The sequence below is a fragment of the Cheilinus undulatus genome, linkage group 10 (genome assembly GCF_018320785.1).
Source record: "Cheilinus undulatus linkage group 10, ASM1832078v1, whole genome shotgun sequence".
Lineage (NCBI taxonomy): Eukaryota > Metazoa > Chordata > Actinopteri > Labriformes > Labridae > Cheilinus > Cheilinus undulatus.
The window spans coordinates 6237895-6255419 of NC_054874.1; the positions used below are offsets into that span (position 1 = coordinate 6237895).

General features: G+C 41.0%; 1 protein-coding gene across 1 annotated transcript in view; it reads left to right on the forward strand.

The window, feature by feature from the left end:
* tnmd (tenomodulin) overlaps window positions 1-17525 on the forward strand; it is a 114722-nt gene that overhangs the window by 84463 nt on the left and 12734 nt on the right. The window contains exon 5 of the mRNA XM_041797095.1: window positions 14616-14775. Within this exon, the coding sequence (XP_041653029.1) occupies window positions 14616-14775 (160 nt within the window). The remainder of the gene's footprint in view (window positions 1-14615; window positions 14776-17525) is intronic.

A 17525-nucleotide genomic window follows, 5' to 3' on the forward strand; every position in this document is an offset into this window, starting at 1 on the left:
AGATTCATGGAATGGGTTTCCATGGCCGAGCAGCTGCATCCAAACCATACATAAACAAGTGCAATGCAAAGCGTGGGATGCAGTGGTGTAAAGCACGCCGCCACTGGACTCTAGAGCAGTGGAGACACCTTCTCTGAAGTAACGAATTGTGGCATCTGGCAATCTGATGGATGAGTCTGGGTTTGGTGGTTGCCAGGAGAACGGTACTTGTCTGACTGCATTGTGCCAAGTGTAAAGTTTGGTGGAGGGGGGATTATGGTGTGGGCTTGTCTTCAGGAGCTGGGCCTGGCCCCTTAGTTCCAGTGAAAGGAACTCTGAATGTTTCAGCATACCAAGAGATTTGGGACAATTCCATGCTCCCAACTTTGTGGAAACAGTTTGGGGATGGCCCCTTCCTGATCCAACATGACTGTGCACCAGTGCACAAAGCAAGATCCATAAAGACATGGATGAGAGAGTTTGGTGTGGATCAACTTGACTGGCCTGCACAGAGTCCTGACCTCAACCTGACAGAACACCTTTGGGATGAATTAGAGCGGAGACTGAGAGCCAGGCCTTCTCGTCCAATATCAGTGTGTGACCTCACAAATGCACTTCTGGAAGAATGGTCAAAAATTCCCATAAACACACTCCTAAACCTTTTGGAGAGCCTTCCCAGAAGAGTTGAAGCTGTTATAGCTGCAAAGGGTGGACCGACGTCATATTAAACCCTATGGATTAAGAATGAAATGTCACTTAAGTTCATAAGCGAGTCAAGACAGGTGAGCAAATATTTTTGGCAATATAGTGAATTTATAGACAGGAGAGTGGCCAGATAAGGAGGGTGTCGAGCAATGACAACCCGATAAATAAACTAAGCACTCACACTGCAGGGCTGTTAAGAATAGTTCTGTAAAACTAAAGAAACTACAAAGATAGAATTAGACAGCAGGTATAAATGATGTTAATGTGAACATTTCTAACGTGCTCTATTGTTTCTATGGTTATTCTGTATTATTTGTCCCAGCCTTAAAAAGACAAATACACTCGGGGCAAAGGGACAACATCTGTTGATGGAAACAGCATTGATTTTCTAAACTACAACTCAAGTTAGTGAATGTAATCATCTTATTTGCTAAATGTCAAACTGATGATTAAATAAGTGTGTTTAAAATACTCTGCAAATGACACACATTTTCTCCCACCACTTTAATCTCCAAAAAAGGGTAGGTATGTGATTCTATTGCTTCTTTTGTCACTTAAAGTACACACACTCACATCCCCTTTGTCGTGCTGTTTGATGATGTCTTCACCACAAAAACACAGACTTGCACAGGAGTAGCACAGTAAATACCAAAGGGCCACATTTAGGTAATAAACAATGACCTTGGCCTGACTTCACCATGCTCTGCCCTCACATTTAACAATGACCTGTGATCCATCCTGTTGGAAAATCCACCCACAGGTGACCCTGAAAAAGATCAGCACAAGTTCCCTCCTCAGGTGGTGAGACACATGAAGCTTGCAGGGGTTAAAGCCAAGCACTAATGGTTCCTAGCTTAACCCAGCCACAGGCTTTCAGGAAAGACAGCTCAGAGCAGCCGCGGCAGGCTTTAGAGCTGAGGTAAAAAACAATGGCAAAAAAATGTGGAAAAACTGCAAGCGGCTGATAAGGAAGTGCAGCCCCTGCAAGGGAAAACCAGGTGAAAAACACGGCTTGTTTGCCAGGGTTTTTTCCTCCCTTTTCTATTTTCCTCCTCTATAAAACGTCTGAGGAGTAATCCCTTAGCTTCATTCCAGTTCCCCCAGTCTGACACAGAAACCACCATCTGCCTCCCTCACAACCTTTAACATTGTCAAAGGATGCTGCTTGCTCCATTAAACAGCCACTTAATATGGATGACCAAAGCTCACCCAGCATCCCAAAACCTCCCACTCAGACAACAACTGCAAGCGGAAAAAAACAGGAGTGAAGAAAAACACCACAGCAGAGGATTTGACTGCACAAGAGTCCTGCAGGCACTCAGTACACTTGTTAGTTTTATTCTCGTATTTGTCTGCATGAATTTATAACCTCAATTGACTCGAGATACCGCTCAGGCACAATCGCTAAACGGTTCAATTGATACACTCGCTAGCTTCTAATTGTTACCGCGCTAGCGCTGGTTATTAAAATACCTCTCTGAGCTCCTCTTGGTTTCTCTTCTACAACTTTAGATTGTTTATTATTGATCCTAAGATGACCAGAAGGTTACACAAAAACTGGACTCAAAATTGTTAGCATCATTTACACAACTTTTTTACGTGTCTGTTACAAAAATCAACAACTCACACGATTCTAACAGCAAGCTTAGTGTCTTTAATGATAATTCATAGCTGCATTGTAGCTTTCAGATATGAATTGTAGCTTTCAGATATGATACGACAATGTGGTGCAATGTAACGGGAAACAATAAGACACAGTTTGATACCACAAAATCTAAATCAAATTATTACCTAAGAAATGCATCAAAAAATCAAAATAGTCCATCTTAATTTTGGAAGTAAATTAGATCTCTGTCTGGGTTTTACTATTCTTCAAGTCTCATTGAACATATTTCTTCACCATCAGCTCGGCAATGAAAACAATGCTGCCCAGCTCTATCCACTGTTTACCTCTTATTTTGAACTTAGGCTCCCAGTAAGGTGTATTCTCTAAAGCAGTGTTACTCTACCCTGCTCAACTAAAAAGCCAAGTTGTTGAAAAATACAGTGCTTAACAAATTTATTAGACCACCTGTCATATTTGTCTCAGAGACCATCCAGCATCATGAAGTGCTTTAATGTGGAAAAAAAAATGAGTTGCAGGTAGCAAAAATGGTCAAAAACTGGCAAAAACCTGGCAGAAATAATGAGTAAAAAGTGACTAAAAAGTGGCAGTTAACGGCAAATGGCAGCTGAAATGGATTAGAGTGTCAAAAAAGGGGGAACTGCAAAAAGAAGGATAAAAGAGGCAAAAGCTGGTTAAAAAAATGGGTAAAAAGGGGATAAAAGTGGCAAAAAGATTTGGCAAAAGTGGGCTTAAAGCAGTAAAAATTGATTTTAAGTGGCAAAAAATGGGAACTAGGGTCAAAAAGCTTCAAATAAGGGCAATGGAAATATACAGACAAAAAAAGTTTGGCAATTAAATTCAGCTGTATAAGTGTGGGGAAAAAACTGAATAAAGTACAATTTCTGAGGTCAAAGTTTCCCTTTTTAAGGTTTTCTGGAGAAATATTTAAAATTATGACATAAAAGAGTCACAAATCATCACAAAAGAGCCACACATTGAGTATAACTGCTCTAACCCATTGGTTCCCAACCTGGGGTCCAGGACCCTCCAGGGGGTTCGCCAAAGATCTTAGGCATTGTCTGCTCTGAGGCTGACAAAATTAGATTTGCAAATATTGACTAAAACCATGATAAAGCAGTTATAAAGTAGTTTATACAAAGGTCTTTAGATAAGAAAAGCATGCATAGGACTTTTTTTAGGGTTTTTATCAGTGAAACAATTCAAATCTATGTTGATTTTTGGTGGCAGTGTGTCACTCTTTCTTCTCTCCTGGGTCCTGGGGGGCTCTGCTTTTCTTAGATACATGTAGGGGGGGCTCCAAGGAAAAATGGTTGGGAAACACTGCTCTAAACAGTAAAGCCGGAACTTTGATGTCATCAATAAAATTCACATAATGAGGGAGAAAAGCAGTAAGTAGTAACCTTCTGGGTTAGTGATGCCACTTCTCTTGTAGCATGAACCAGAAAGGCTTTTAACAGCTTCTCTCTCTCATTATGAGAAATTTAACAATAAAGCTGACACAGGTCAAGTACATTTATTTTGTCTTCTTATCTTGAATAAATAATGAAACTGAAACGTGGGTTTACTCAGAAATACTCCTTATGGAGTAGTGTTTTTAATGAGGAGAGTCCTCAAAGATAATCAGTAAGCTACAGAAGGTTAGGAGGGTTAGGGTTAGGGTTAGGAGGACGCTGCAGGTCTGGTCTCTACTCCACCTGGAAATGCCTAATGGAATAACAGGGGAGAAGGGTTTGATGTTACAGGGGCGAGCCTGGGCGACTGAACTTGCATTGATGTCAGCCCCCATTAGAAGACACTTCACATTTCAATTATAAAAATTAAGAATTTCTGTGGTTTAAAACATTTTTGGAAATATTTGAGGTAGTGTAAGATCTCAGCAAATATTATTATTATCTTGAACATACAAGTAGTCCTTTTTTAATTGCCATAATTCTACAGATTGTAGCTTTAAACTAACCTCGCAAAGGCGATGGTTGGTCCAGACTCCGTGGTCCAGTCTCAATGTCCACACTCACACACATACTGACTTTGAGGCGCGTTCCTGCTAAGTCCGTGAGGGCTTAAGGCTGTCCAACTGTCAAATCGTAGAGTGCATGAGAGACTTTTTGAGCCCTTCATGCACCCTTTCCATGAGTGGGCATACCTGCAGACTTAGCTTGAGGGAAAAACCCATAGCATTGGGAAGTATGATAGGGATTCCCTGGGGATTCTTGCTAGCAAACCCTATAAAAGAGAAGTGAAAAGACTGAAATGGTAAACAAAAAACATGGAAGGTGCAATAATTTATGACACTGCAAAAAAAGAAAAAAAAATGTCTTTAAAATGTCTATAAAACAGCCCTCATCCACTGAGGAAACAGGTCTACTGGCTTGTTTTTATCTTTGCAAGTTGCCAACTGTCAACAAAAATCAAAGGGCTGTCCCATTCCTATTTCTACCACTTCAAGCCTTTGCAGCCTCATGCACTCAATCATTTTCCAGGTGCAGTCAGTTAAGTCCATAAGGGCTCAGGGTTTAGGGAGGAGATTGAGATTCAGCCTATGTTTGTCATCAGGCTGATCTATCTTGCATAGCTCCAATCTGACGATTGTGCCTGATCACATGACAGATCTGACCAATCAGCATCATTTGAGGAGAACGAGGTTACTACAGACGGGGTTTGGTTGTATTGAAAGCCAGTAAGCAATGGCTGCAGCTGGTGTAGCAATTTGTTTGAATGTAGTGTTGCCCCCAGCCTAGGGGATACCAAACGTGACTTAAAAGTTTACCTCTTCCTCCTCACTCTCAAGGTGACCCAAAGGAGAGCACTTTGACTTTTAGTTTAAAGTTTTATGAAGTTATTTACAAAATCACAATTCACATTCGTTGCCTCACAGCAAGAAGGTCCTGGGTTTGCTTCCCGGTCAGGGCCTTTCTGTGCAGAGTTTGCATGTTCTCCCCGTGCATGCGAGGGTTCTCTCCAGGTACTCCTCCCACCACTAAAAACATGCTTGTTATGTTAATTGGTGAGTTTAAATTGACCATGGGGTGAATGTGAGCGTGACTGTTGTCTGTCTCTATATGTCAGCCCTGCGATTGACTGGCGAGCAGTCCAGGGTGTACCCGCCTCTCGCCCAATGACAGCTGAGATAGGCTCCAGCCCCCCCGCAACCCCGAACGGGATAAGAAGAATAGAAAATGGATGGATGGACAATTCACAATCTTCCATGAAACACATGGGCTGCTCTGTGGAGAAGTTAGTAGGAGGGTCTGCATCTCCACTTCCAATCTTTTTTTTAAAGATCAGGTGTCAGCCTGTAGAATGCAACAGCTCCCCTCTATTCAGCCCCCGTCCAATTAGAAAGCACCACACCTGCAGTGCTGCAGAGAATAGAGGACACACACACACAGAAGGGGAAAAACACAGCTCCTCTAAAATAACAATAATACACACCATACACAAAATATTATGACTGACAGTCATAACAGCCGCCTCCATTTTTATAAGAAGAAGAGCAAAGAACGCCACTGAAAGCACTGAAGAAAAGTTGCAATAGTTGCAGTTAGGGTTTAGTTGTATTGCAAACAGGAAGCAATGACCGCAACTGATGATGTGATAAGCTTGGATGTAGCTTTAGCCAAACTTTGTAGCACATCTGGACAGCGCTTCTTCATTGAAGGGGGGGGGGGGGGGACACTCTGAAAGCCCTCTTGGTGAAGCGGATGTTTTTGCTCTTGTCAAGGCATGAATTTGTTCTACCACCACCTACTCCATCAACAGCACTAGCCTGCCAAGCCCACGTTATCTACTATAGCTGTGCATGTCTACTACCCCGTGTAGTCTTGTCACTCTGATTGGCCCGTAATGAATGTGACAGAACATTTATCTAATCACCCTTGGAGAATTTTTCAAAAGGTTCTGCCCTTCTTAAACACTTTGAATGGTAAGTTTCTCAGAGGGATTTGGAATATAGCACTGGTCATCAACTGGTGGCCCATGGCCCATATCAGGCCCCCCAAAGCTTCCTGTTCGGCCCCCGAAAGATTACTGAATTCAGAAAAGGAGGAAAAGAAGATGTTGTGGTTTTAAGAGTATCCTTTGGCTTTAAATGTCTGCAGCTGTTAAATCCACCCCACAAACAATTAACATTGAAATAGTTTTAGAATGACTTAACACTAATTTACCATCATAATAAGTAGATATTTAAAAAAGGGTTAAGCTAGGCAGAAGCTCTGCAAAAAATGAGCAGATAAAGTGGTGAAAAGGGGTTAGAGAGTAGCAAGAATGGGCAATGAGTGGCAAAATGAGGTGTGGAGTGGCAAAAAGGGACAAAATTGGCAGAAAAAGTGGTGAAAAGAGGTTAAAATGTGGCAAGAATTGGTAAAAAAGGAAAAAAAGGGGGAAAAGTATCAAAAACCTGTTACAAATGACAAAAAATAGTGCTAAAAAAGTAATGAAAAGGGGTTAGAAAGAAGCAAGAAAAGGATAAAGAGTGGGCAAAGGGGATAAAACATGCAGGAAAGTGGTTTAAATGGGTTAAAGAATGGCAAAAATTGGGTTTAAGAGGCAAAAAGTATCAAAAATTGGTTCAAAGTGGAAAAAATTGGTTTTAAAGCTGCAAAAATTGGTGAAAAAAAGTCATAAAAAAAAGGATAAAAAGTGGCAAAAATTAAAGAAAAGTGTGAAAAATGCTTTAAAGAGTGGAACAAAGGGGATAAAACATGCAGGAAAAGTGGTCCAAAATGGGTTAATATCTTGAAAAAATTGGGTTAAAGAGGCAAAAAGGGGTTAAAAGTGTCAAAATGAGTTAATGCTGGTACTAAATCACAATTGTGGAGGGCCAGTTCTCTGGGGTTTTCAGGTGGCAAGCCAATTCTGTTGTCTCCTTGTGGCCTGCTGCATTAGGGATAATAGGGATAGCTCTCACTGGTAATGCTTAAAATGTCCTGCGTTTTGAAAGAAAATACAAATACTACTAAATTAATACACTGCCTGACCAAAAAAAAGGCACCACCAAAAAAAGGTCACACACTCTAATATTTTGTTGGACCGCCTTTAGCTTTGATTACAGCATGCATTCGCTGTGGCATTGTTTCAATGAGCTTCTGCAATGTCACAAGATTTACTACCATCCAGTGTTACATTAATTTTTCACCAAGATCTTGTATTGATGATGGGAGAGTCTGACCACTGCACAAGGCCTTCTCCAGCGCATCCCAAAGATTCTCAATGGGGTTAAGGTCTGGACTATGTGGTGGCCAATCCATGTGTGAAAATGATGTCTCATGCTCCCTGAACCACTCTTTCACAATTTGAGCCCGATGAATCCTGGCATTGTCATCTTAGAATATGCCCGTGCCATTAGGGAGGAAAAAATCCATTGATGGAATAACCTGGTCATTCAGTATATTCAGGTAGTCAGCTGACCTCGCTCTTTGGGCACATAATGTTGCTGAACCTAGACCTGACCAACTGCAGCAACCCCAGATCATAGCACTGCCCCCACAGGCTTGTACAGTAGGCACTAGGCATGATGGGTGCATCACTTCACCTGCCTCTCTTCTTACCCCAATGCGCCCATCACTCTGGAACAGGATAAATCTGGATTCATCAGACCACATGACCTTCTTCCATTCCTCCAGAGTCCAATCTTTATGCTCCCTAGCAAACTGAAGCCTTTTTTGCATGCCAATGATTTGACCCTTCTTAAACAGACTAACATCTTTTCCACGACCACAGGATGTGTCTTTTGACTTGGTTGTTTAAGAAATGAGAAGTTCCTCATTGCATCAGCTGGGGTTAAATAACTTGTTGCCAGTTCAAAGATAATCGCCCATGCAGTAATTATCCAATAGGAGGCTCGTTCCCATTTCCTAGTTAAATCCAGGTGGCGACTTTTTTTTTGGCCAGGCAGTGTATTTCAATCAGACCAAAATATTTGTTTAATTTTTGTGTATTTAAAAGTCCGGCCCCCAGAGCTTCTGTCGGGACTAAATCTGGCCCTTGTGAAAGTGTACTTGATGACCCCTGGAATATAGCCAATGCACTGGAAACAGAATGAAACAAGCTAACCAGCATGTCAGGTTAGCTTTAAACTCAATAATTAAAGAGAAAACAAGACAGGCTCTAAAATCAGGCCTTTGTGTCAGCTGGCTGAATTAAAAACAGACATAGAAGCAGCATATGAGTGTCCCTGCATGGCGTTTTACTCTCATTTTGAAAGCAGGTTTGCTTTTCTTCAAACACCCATTTGCCTGATGCCATTTTCTTGTACTTCCCCAAGTTAGTTTGCTCATGAATCTGTTTATTTTTGCTGTTGAATTTCATAATTTAAAATCTTATGTTATAGTGTGTGTAGGTTGCTTGAATATTTGCAAACCTAAACTTGTACACAGCATAATAACCCCCTCTTAACTGTGTTATGTGCATCATGAGAAAATCTTTGTTGATCTCTGGCAAACGCTGCACCACTTTAAACAATGTGTCATGTAGACAGTGTTTCCCCCCTCGGGACACAGTAGCAGGAGAGGCTAAATTCATTAACTACAGCACAACTGGTGTATAATTAAGTTGTGCACTGTAGGCGGAAAGCATATATAAACCAGGAGAGGGCTGCCCAAAAGAAATTACCATCATTCCCAAGGTCCAACACTTGATAAAAAGTTGCTTGTGTCTTAATAATACATCATTTGTCAATAGTAAAGCAGAGAAGCCTTTCAGGAGGAGCAGGAGGATTGTAATCATGTTGTCTTTTTGTTTGTCAACTGGCATTTAGAAATCCCTGCCCCATGCTAAAATTCTGACCTTTACTATCAGCCCCCCGCCCCCGGGCCCTCTCCTACAAGTTATTGGAGTCGTTTCTCAGCAGTGCAGTCTAAGTCATGTTGTGAGCCCCCCGTCGTGACCTCCATTTACTTCCCAGAGAGGACTCACTTGGCTTCAGTGGTTCAGAGGTCCAATTAGAGAGAGCTGTTTGTGTTCCTTAAGGTTGATTTTAATTTCTGCGTCTATGGGAAGGATGAGAGTACTAATTTAATACCAGAACACCCTTTATGATTAACAGGGGCACTGCTGGATCACGGCAGAGATCCTATTCACGATTATTTTAATTGGTACTGAGATTACATTTATGAAGCGTGATTAGTTGTTGATTTTATGTCTGCATCACACTCTTAACACTAAGGCTGAGCAATTTACTGAAACTTAGTTTAAATTGCAATATTTCTTACTGCAATTTCCATATTGCAGAAGGTGCAATCTTGAGTTTTTGCCCCAGCAAACCAAAGACAAATTTCTCTTCCTGCAGCAGGACAGATGGAAAACTGACTGTATGAATTCTGCAGCCAGTGCAAGTTTTAATGCAGCTTAAAACATCAGAGCATCCAGCCTGTGATAGGATTCAGCCAAGTTCATTAAAAACAAAAAAAAAAAAAACTTTTCCTAAACTGTGAATAAAAATAGCATTACAATAATCTAACAATAATTATAAAATGTCAAAATAGGTTTTTTTACAAGTAAATAAGCTTTTACGACCATTTTAATATAAAACAGGCTTCTAGACAGCTCTTGAAAATGGCCTAGTTCACATAAAAAGACTTAATTTAGAAAAAAATAAAATTAAAGGTGAAGTGCTGCTTTCGCCCTTCTCTTGGTTTTTTAAGATATGAATTTTCAAAGACCAATTTTTAAATAAAAATCTCAAAACATAAAAAATTCAACAGCTGTAAAATGTGCTTTCCTCTCTTGCCCTCTTGGTAATTCTGTTAAGTTTAAATCTGAGTTGAAATCTACCCTTTGTCAGAAAATCCTGGAGTCATGGAGGGATTCATATGTCCACTTAAAGCCAAAACAACTTTAAGAGATCATTAATGGCAAGAGAATGATTGTTTCACCGGTTATATAAGGCACTGAGGTTGTTGCCAAAGTGAAAACAGATTCCTACAAAGTAATGTCAATCATATAAAAATATGTCATGTAAAATACGTGCATAAATATTCACCTCCTTCAAGTCAGTATTAAGTAGAGTCACCTCAGGCTGCAATCACTACTCTGAGTCTGTGTGGATAGGTGGACACTGTGGACACTGATATTTTACTCCATTCTTCTTTGCTAAACTGCTCCAGCTCTGTCAGATTGCACAGGGATCAGGCATGAACAGCCCTTTTCAAGTCCAGCCACAAATTCTCTATTGGATTGAGGTCTAGGCTTTGACTCGGCCACTCCTGAACATCTACCTCGTTGTCTTTAAACCATTTCTGAGTAGCTTTCACTGTTTGCTTTGGTTCATTGTAATGCAGGAAAGTAAATCTTCTTCCAAGCTATGCATTTTACTCTCTATGTTTACAAGCCCTGCAGGGCCGCCTGCTAAGAAGCATCCCCACAGCATGATGCTGCCACCCCCATGGTGTGTGTTTGTAGTGATGTGCAGGATAAAATAGGATAGCGTGTTGTCTGACGACCAAAAAGCACCATTTTGGTCTCCTAAGTCCAAGAACTTCCACTTGGCCATGGAGTCTCCTTCATGCCTTTTGGAAAACTCTAGTCAAGATTTCATCTTGAGTTTTCTTCAACAGTGGCTTTCTCTTGGCCACTCTCCCATTAAGCTTTGACTGGGGAAGAACCTGGCCAACAGTTGTTGTATGCAGAGTCTCTACCATCTCAGATGCTGAAGCTTGTTTCTCCTTCCTGACATTACGTTGTAGAAATCTTTTTCACTTTGACATTAAAGAGTTTTTTTTATTTTGTTTTTGTCAATAAAGCCAAATTCTATTGACCATGATTTATTTATAAAATCAATGAAAGGGTTAAACATCCAAGGCGGTTAATAGTTTATATAGACACTGTATTTTCTGCTTACTCAGATCAGACGTCGCTGTGGTTGAGCTTTGACTTGCAGTAATGTATGACACTATCCCATAATGATCACGAGTGTATTGAAGTTTGCAAGGCATGTTGGTTAAATCCGCCCACGGGAAGAATGAACTTATAACTCACTTAACAAGTCTCTTTTTTCACTGTCATCTTTTCTTATTTCAAAGCACAGCCTCTACTATTCCTGAACTTACTTTCCCCACTGTGTTTCTGAGGCTTCCTGGCTTCTCTGTACATCTCAGGGTTCTCAGACACAAACGTCTTCAGTCACAGTGCCTCATCTGAGTGAAGCATCTGACTGGCCGAGCAGCATCACTTTGTAGCTACGGTTAAGATGAGAGAAACTATGCCGGTCAAAATACATTACCGTTAATACAAAAAAGCTGCACAGGTTGAGAGAGGAGCAGTCATTAGAATGATAACAGAGGTGTGCAATGGTCTGGATTGGATAGCAACCAGGTCTGGCTCTGTGACCTCGGCTCTACAGTCTTAACGACTGGATTACTAAATGATTATTTTGACTGTTAAGTGGCCTTGAAACTAACTTTGAAACTATTTGCTAAGAAAGCTTAGCATTAGTTCATGCAGGACAGGGTTATTGGCTGTGGAGCTGATCCAAATTCTTGTCTTTCAGCTCCACAGCCATCACAGCTCTTTCTCTCAACACTGCGGCCCATTTAGATATGATGCCCTTCTCACTAATCCATGCATGTATTAATGCTGATGCACCATGCTGCTGCTCTTGCTGATAAAGCCTCACCTCCTCCACCCCAGCCACCTCCTTTATGGCATAAAGCTTTTTGCACCCTTATATTTGGATTCACACTACTGTGGATTAATTCCTTCCTAAATAATTTCATTGTTTTCAATATGCATTGTCATAAATGCATTGATATGGGGGTTTCTAGCCATGTGCCAAAATCTAGCCAAAATTTCTGCATGACTAGCCCAGGGAGCATCTTTTAAGCAGAGCCTTCTACATCATGTAAAAGTTCATCCATCCATCCATTTTCTATACCGCTCATCCCGTTCGAGGTCACGGGGGTGCTAAAGCCTATCCCAGCTGTCATTGGGCAGGAGGCAGGGTACACCCTGGCCTGGTCGCCAGTCAATCACAGGGCTGATATATAGAGACAGACAACTAGGCATGCTCACACTACACACACACCTACAGCCAGTTTCAGAGTCACCAATAAACCTAATGATCATGTCTTTGGTGGTGGGAGGAAGCTGGAGCACCCAGAGAGAACCCACGCATGCTTAGGGAGAGTATGCAAACTCCACACAGAAAGGCCCTGACCATGTAGTGGACCAGGGACCTTCCTGCTGTGAGGCAACAGCGCTAACCCCTGTGCCGCTGTGCAGTCCACTAAAGGCCGGCTCAGACTACACGATTTCTTTGGTCGTTCATGACAGCACCATGCCAGACTATGCAACCAAAATCTTGTCTGTCTTGGCTGACGGTCTGGCAGCACTACAAGAGCGGTCCGGACTGCTCAGCGTATGCTGACGTCACCACCATCTCTGCGGCTGAGTGTGAGTTCACAGGTTGTTGCAGGGTGGGACAAAGAGTGTCAATCACTCTACAACAGAAGCGCTCTATGTGATTGTAGTGGTCTTTTGCTCAAAAAAAGAGGAAAATAGGAAACAATTGTGGATTGGATTATGGATAACAGTTATGCACGTATCAAAGGAGGACACTATGGATTGCCTCTCCTTCAGATAGACCTTAAAGTATGCATGTGATAACATAATTAAAAAACAAAATAAAATAAAATGTACACATTAGTTTGGGGAATAAAAGGTGGTAAATCTTGTAGTGATGATGCAAAGACAATGAGCAAATGTTCTCCTGTTGTTAGACGTCAGGATTCACGTCATTGACGTCAGGTCAGGGTGTCAAACTAGACAACTATACGAAAAATTCTGACATGCTAATCTTGTTGAATCGTGGACGTGAGGAATCGTTAGGAGTCTTGGACACGTCATTAATAATGTCACACTACAAGACCATTTGTAGTTCTCAACTCTCAAAATCGGGCCCGAGTTTTGACGCGAGCTGCGACGTCACAGTCAGGCTTAAATCTGGCTGAATTCATGTAGTCTGAGCCGTCCTTAAGTAAAAGTGTATATCCAATTTGCAATAAAAGTTAAATATAAAGATTTCCCAGTAGTAGCTCAACCTACCACCTGACTAGGATCAACCTACCCCTTACCTTGGGCAAGTTGAGCCACAGGAGCACTTTTTTTTGGGGAGGCCATGTTTTCTGTTATATATTAATGTTGATACTTTAATTTGATAGCAGAGCTATTGAAATACAGGGTCCAAGTTTTCATTCTATTTCTGTCTCATTTTTGCCTGACCTTGAGGACAGCTTAAGTAAAATCCGGCTCATCTTACCCCACCCTCCCCTATGCTGTCAGCTGACATTCCTCCATGGCATGTATGGTGCATGTCAAACCTTTGCCGCTTCTTAAAAGTAGAGGAAAGTGAGTCACCACCAGCCAGGCCTGAAAGCTCAACCTTTTAGGTGACAAAGAATGCTATTTGTTCCTCTCTGTAGGTCACAGCTGTGTGGCATAGTGACAAACAAGAAGCAGCATGGGAAGTGAAACTCTCATTCAAGGGAGAGTGACAGGGGTGAACGTAAGGGAGGGAGCACGACCCGTTATAAATGATCCCCGCTCCCACTATAGCCCCGGGATTCTACGTCAAGCTTAACTAATGTGCAATTAAGCCTTAGACTGGGAGAAAATCACCTTGTAAAAACATTTGTCAAGTGAACTGTTTTTCTGTTCTGGGCTGCTAATTAACAAGGGAATGGGAAGAAGGGTTTGTTTGTGTGTGTATTTACATATACATGAAGAAAATAAATATCTCCACTGTTAGGGGAGAGCATTACCAAATCCCCTTCATATGTCTCTATTAGACAGCACTGACATGTAGTCCCTATCATTAAGCAATAATAGTTTACTTTACAGCTCATGAACTACAGTATCAACAAATTAAGCCCTCTGATAATGCTGGGTGCCAAGTGAAGCATTGTTGTCGAGGGGGAGAGAGGGGAGAGGGAGGAGGGGGGAGAATGCAAGGCTTTATTGTGTCTGTCACATTAAACGATATTGCAGCCACACTCAGAGTAATGAAGACCACTTCTAAAGTCATTTAAAAGTCAAATCATCACTGTCTGTGAATTTCAATGATGTATAATAGAAAGAGCATGCCGCAGGCTCGAGGAGGAGAGGGAGGGGAATAGGAGGGGAGTCAGGGCAGGGGGAGTCAGGAGTCAGGAAGTTGCCGCCCTCTCTGAGGACTGAGAGATAAAATGATGAGTATGGAGCTGCAGCATGGCTCCAGTGAGGATCGTGTAAATACAGAACAGTACTCTGTGTAGTGCCTAGGAGTTTTTGCATGCGATGATAAATGGATGTGTTTGTGTGTTTTCCCTTCTAGGTGGATGAGACTGAGGCGATGGACACTAAGGTGGACGACTCCCAAGTGTGGGTTCCTGCCGAGGAGCCCATCGTTAACCCGGCCTTCCTCTTTGACTCCAAGATCTGGGAGATTTGCCAGGAGCTGCCTATCCACTGGATCCACCCCTCCCTCCTCAGTGGTGAGAGCAAGGGGCACCTCAGTCTCTAAATGTGGACTGTTAACACTCTCGCTGTAGGGCAAACCTCTTCAGCCTCATGAATGTCTGCAGAGATTTGAGCTTCTTACCCTGTGTGCTCAAAGTTATGAGACTTATGTCTGTGGTGGAAGATACATAAAGATCCAGTATCATCACAGCCACACTCTGCAATACTCCATTAAGATGGAAAAGGTTTCCATTCAAAGGTTTATCTAAATACAGAGCAGAGAATTTTGAGTTTTGGTATGATACTAGTTCAGATCAAACCACAGCAACAAAAATGAGCTCCTGGACAACCCAAACTGGTGAATTATTGACCCTATAACTTTCAACCTCCACAGAACAACATACCAAAATTCGACACCTCCTACTGATTATAGAAGCAAAAGGCTAACATTTTCCTGAAAATAATGTGTAGGGTCTTACCTACAGTCATATCCTCTGAATTATCATTAAAAAACAAAAAGAAGTTGCGGTTATTTCAGATTTTTCAGCCTGTGAGTCAGGATGTGAAGAAAAACTCTTGGGGACCAGGAGACGTTGCTGTTTCTCTCCTCTGCTCTTTGTCTGTTACAGACACTTATATTTATCCTCTGAGACGAATGTCTAAATATACAACAAGAAGTGCCACAGGTAATAAAAAGCTAAATAACTTTTTAACCATAAATCATTGCCACTTACTTTCTTTTCTTTGTAAGCCCATTCTAACAATGCTATCCATGCCTTTGCAGACTTTATGGAGACTTTCTTGCAAACTCTTGAACTTGGGTGACTTTTCAGGGTATTTAAAGATTAAATCCACACCAATAAATTCAAAATTGAACATCTTTTTATTCATTTTTAAATAATTTTTAGATCATTTCTGCCCCTAGCAGCTAATGCTAGTTGCAGTTTTGTATTCTTTAATGCTTTGCAACAGGCTTAGGCAACCAATGGCAGGCTGTTCTGTCATTGCATCATGCTTTGTCAAACTCTGCATCTCTAATTGCGTAGTCAGAGACAGCCTGAATAGCTCATACAGGAGAGAAAGAGACACAGAGAGTCTGTGGCGTGTCCCTCTGTGTCTCTGTAGACAGGAACCACTTTGGTAATGGCTCAAATAGATCACAACACTAAAAAGCGCATGTACATTTTTGTAAATATGTAAGTATTTTGAACCAAAGAGCCAAAGTCAAAACATATGAAGCTTCGGTTGGTTCATGCAGGACACAGTAGTCATGCAAACAGCCGTGATCAGCTGACAGGTGATCTTAAATATCGCCTCCCAGTTCCCACAGCCAATCACAGCTCTTTCTCTAAACATGGCTTTCCATGTAGGTATGATGTCCTTCTCACTAATCCCTGCTTGCATTCATGCTGATGCACCACACTGCTGCTGCTGGCATGGCTTAACCTCCTCCACCCCAGCCTCCTCCTTTATAGCAAAAACCTTGTTGCATCCAGTTATGCTACAATGGCTTCATTACTTCTGAACTCATTTTATTGTATTCAGTACACATTGTCGTAAATGCATCTATTTAGCTATGTGCTCCCTGTAAAGTCAAAGCATGCTGCTAGACTAACCCAGGGAGCATCTTTTGAACAGAGCCTCTGCCAAGTAGAACTTTAGATCTGTTTTGCAATAAAATGGTAAAATGCATAACAAGAGTGTTCCTGACTGTACTTTGAGTTTTCCTCCACTGCACAAATGAAATGTTAGTGTGGCTTCGATTACCATTTTTCTATAAATATGATAAGCAGTAGAGGTATTTTAGTGATTCAAAAATCTCAACTCCTGTATTAAGATCACACAAGAGAGGATTGAAGCAGAGTCTAAAAAAGGTGGAGGTGCAAACAGCCAAAATAGGTAGCGCTGGAAAGTTTTTTCATGATTGCATCACTTTAGTTTTTGTAGAAAATTATGACAAATTTCATTTTGTATGAAATTTTCACAAGGGTCCTGGTTGGCTAGGTTATTGTTATTGTTTAGCTAAGTAATTTAAAAGAATTGATTTCTATCTCTCTGTGTAACTACACAGTATGATCATGTCACGGTACATGCTGCAAAAATTGTAGTGCTGTAGTAGAAGTGCTGCAACATTACCTGGCAATATTGTGACTGGAGATTTCGTTATAATACTAACAGTTTTATCATGAATCTACTTGCTTGGTTATTAAGGAAAATGTGGAGAATAATGACAGTTTTATAGTGTGTTTTTACAGCACTGCTTTCAAAATACCTAAAGACAGTGCAAGTTTTCCTTTTTTGTAAATAAAGGTACTTTAAAAAGTTCAATAGTGGTATTTTTGTAAACTTAAAAGCCTTTCTGCATTTTTTAAACCTTTCAAGTAGTATTTAAGACAAAAATAACTAATTGCACAGCCTGGCATTGTGATTGCAATTGCTATTAGATCAATTGTGCATCACTAGTTTAAAGTATTTTCAAAAAAATCTATAACTCCTTCAGTTTTAGCCTTTTAAACCTGGCAATAAATGTCATAAAACATGTTTTATAAGTTGTATACCTTCAACCGAAAAAGATTTGATCTGAAGGTTATTAGGTTAATTTGCAGGCAAAAGCTTGAATGAAAACCTTTCATAGCTTCCGTCCATTCTGAACAAAGCAATTTATGTGCCGGACAGACTCTTTTAACACCACAGGCTGGTGTTGAATTGTAAAGACAACTCATACAAACTCTCTCTATATTTTTATTCTACAGAAGGAAGAAGAAAAATGAATATAAAGCAAGGT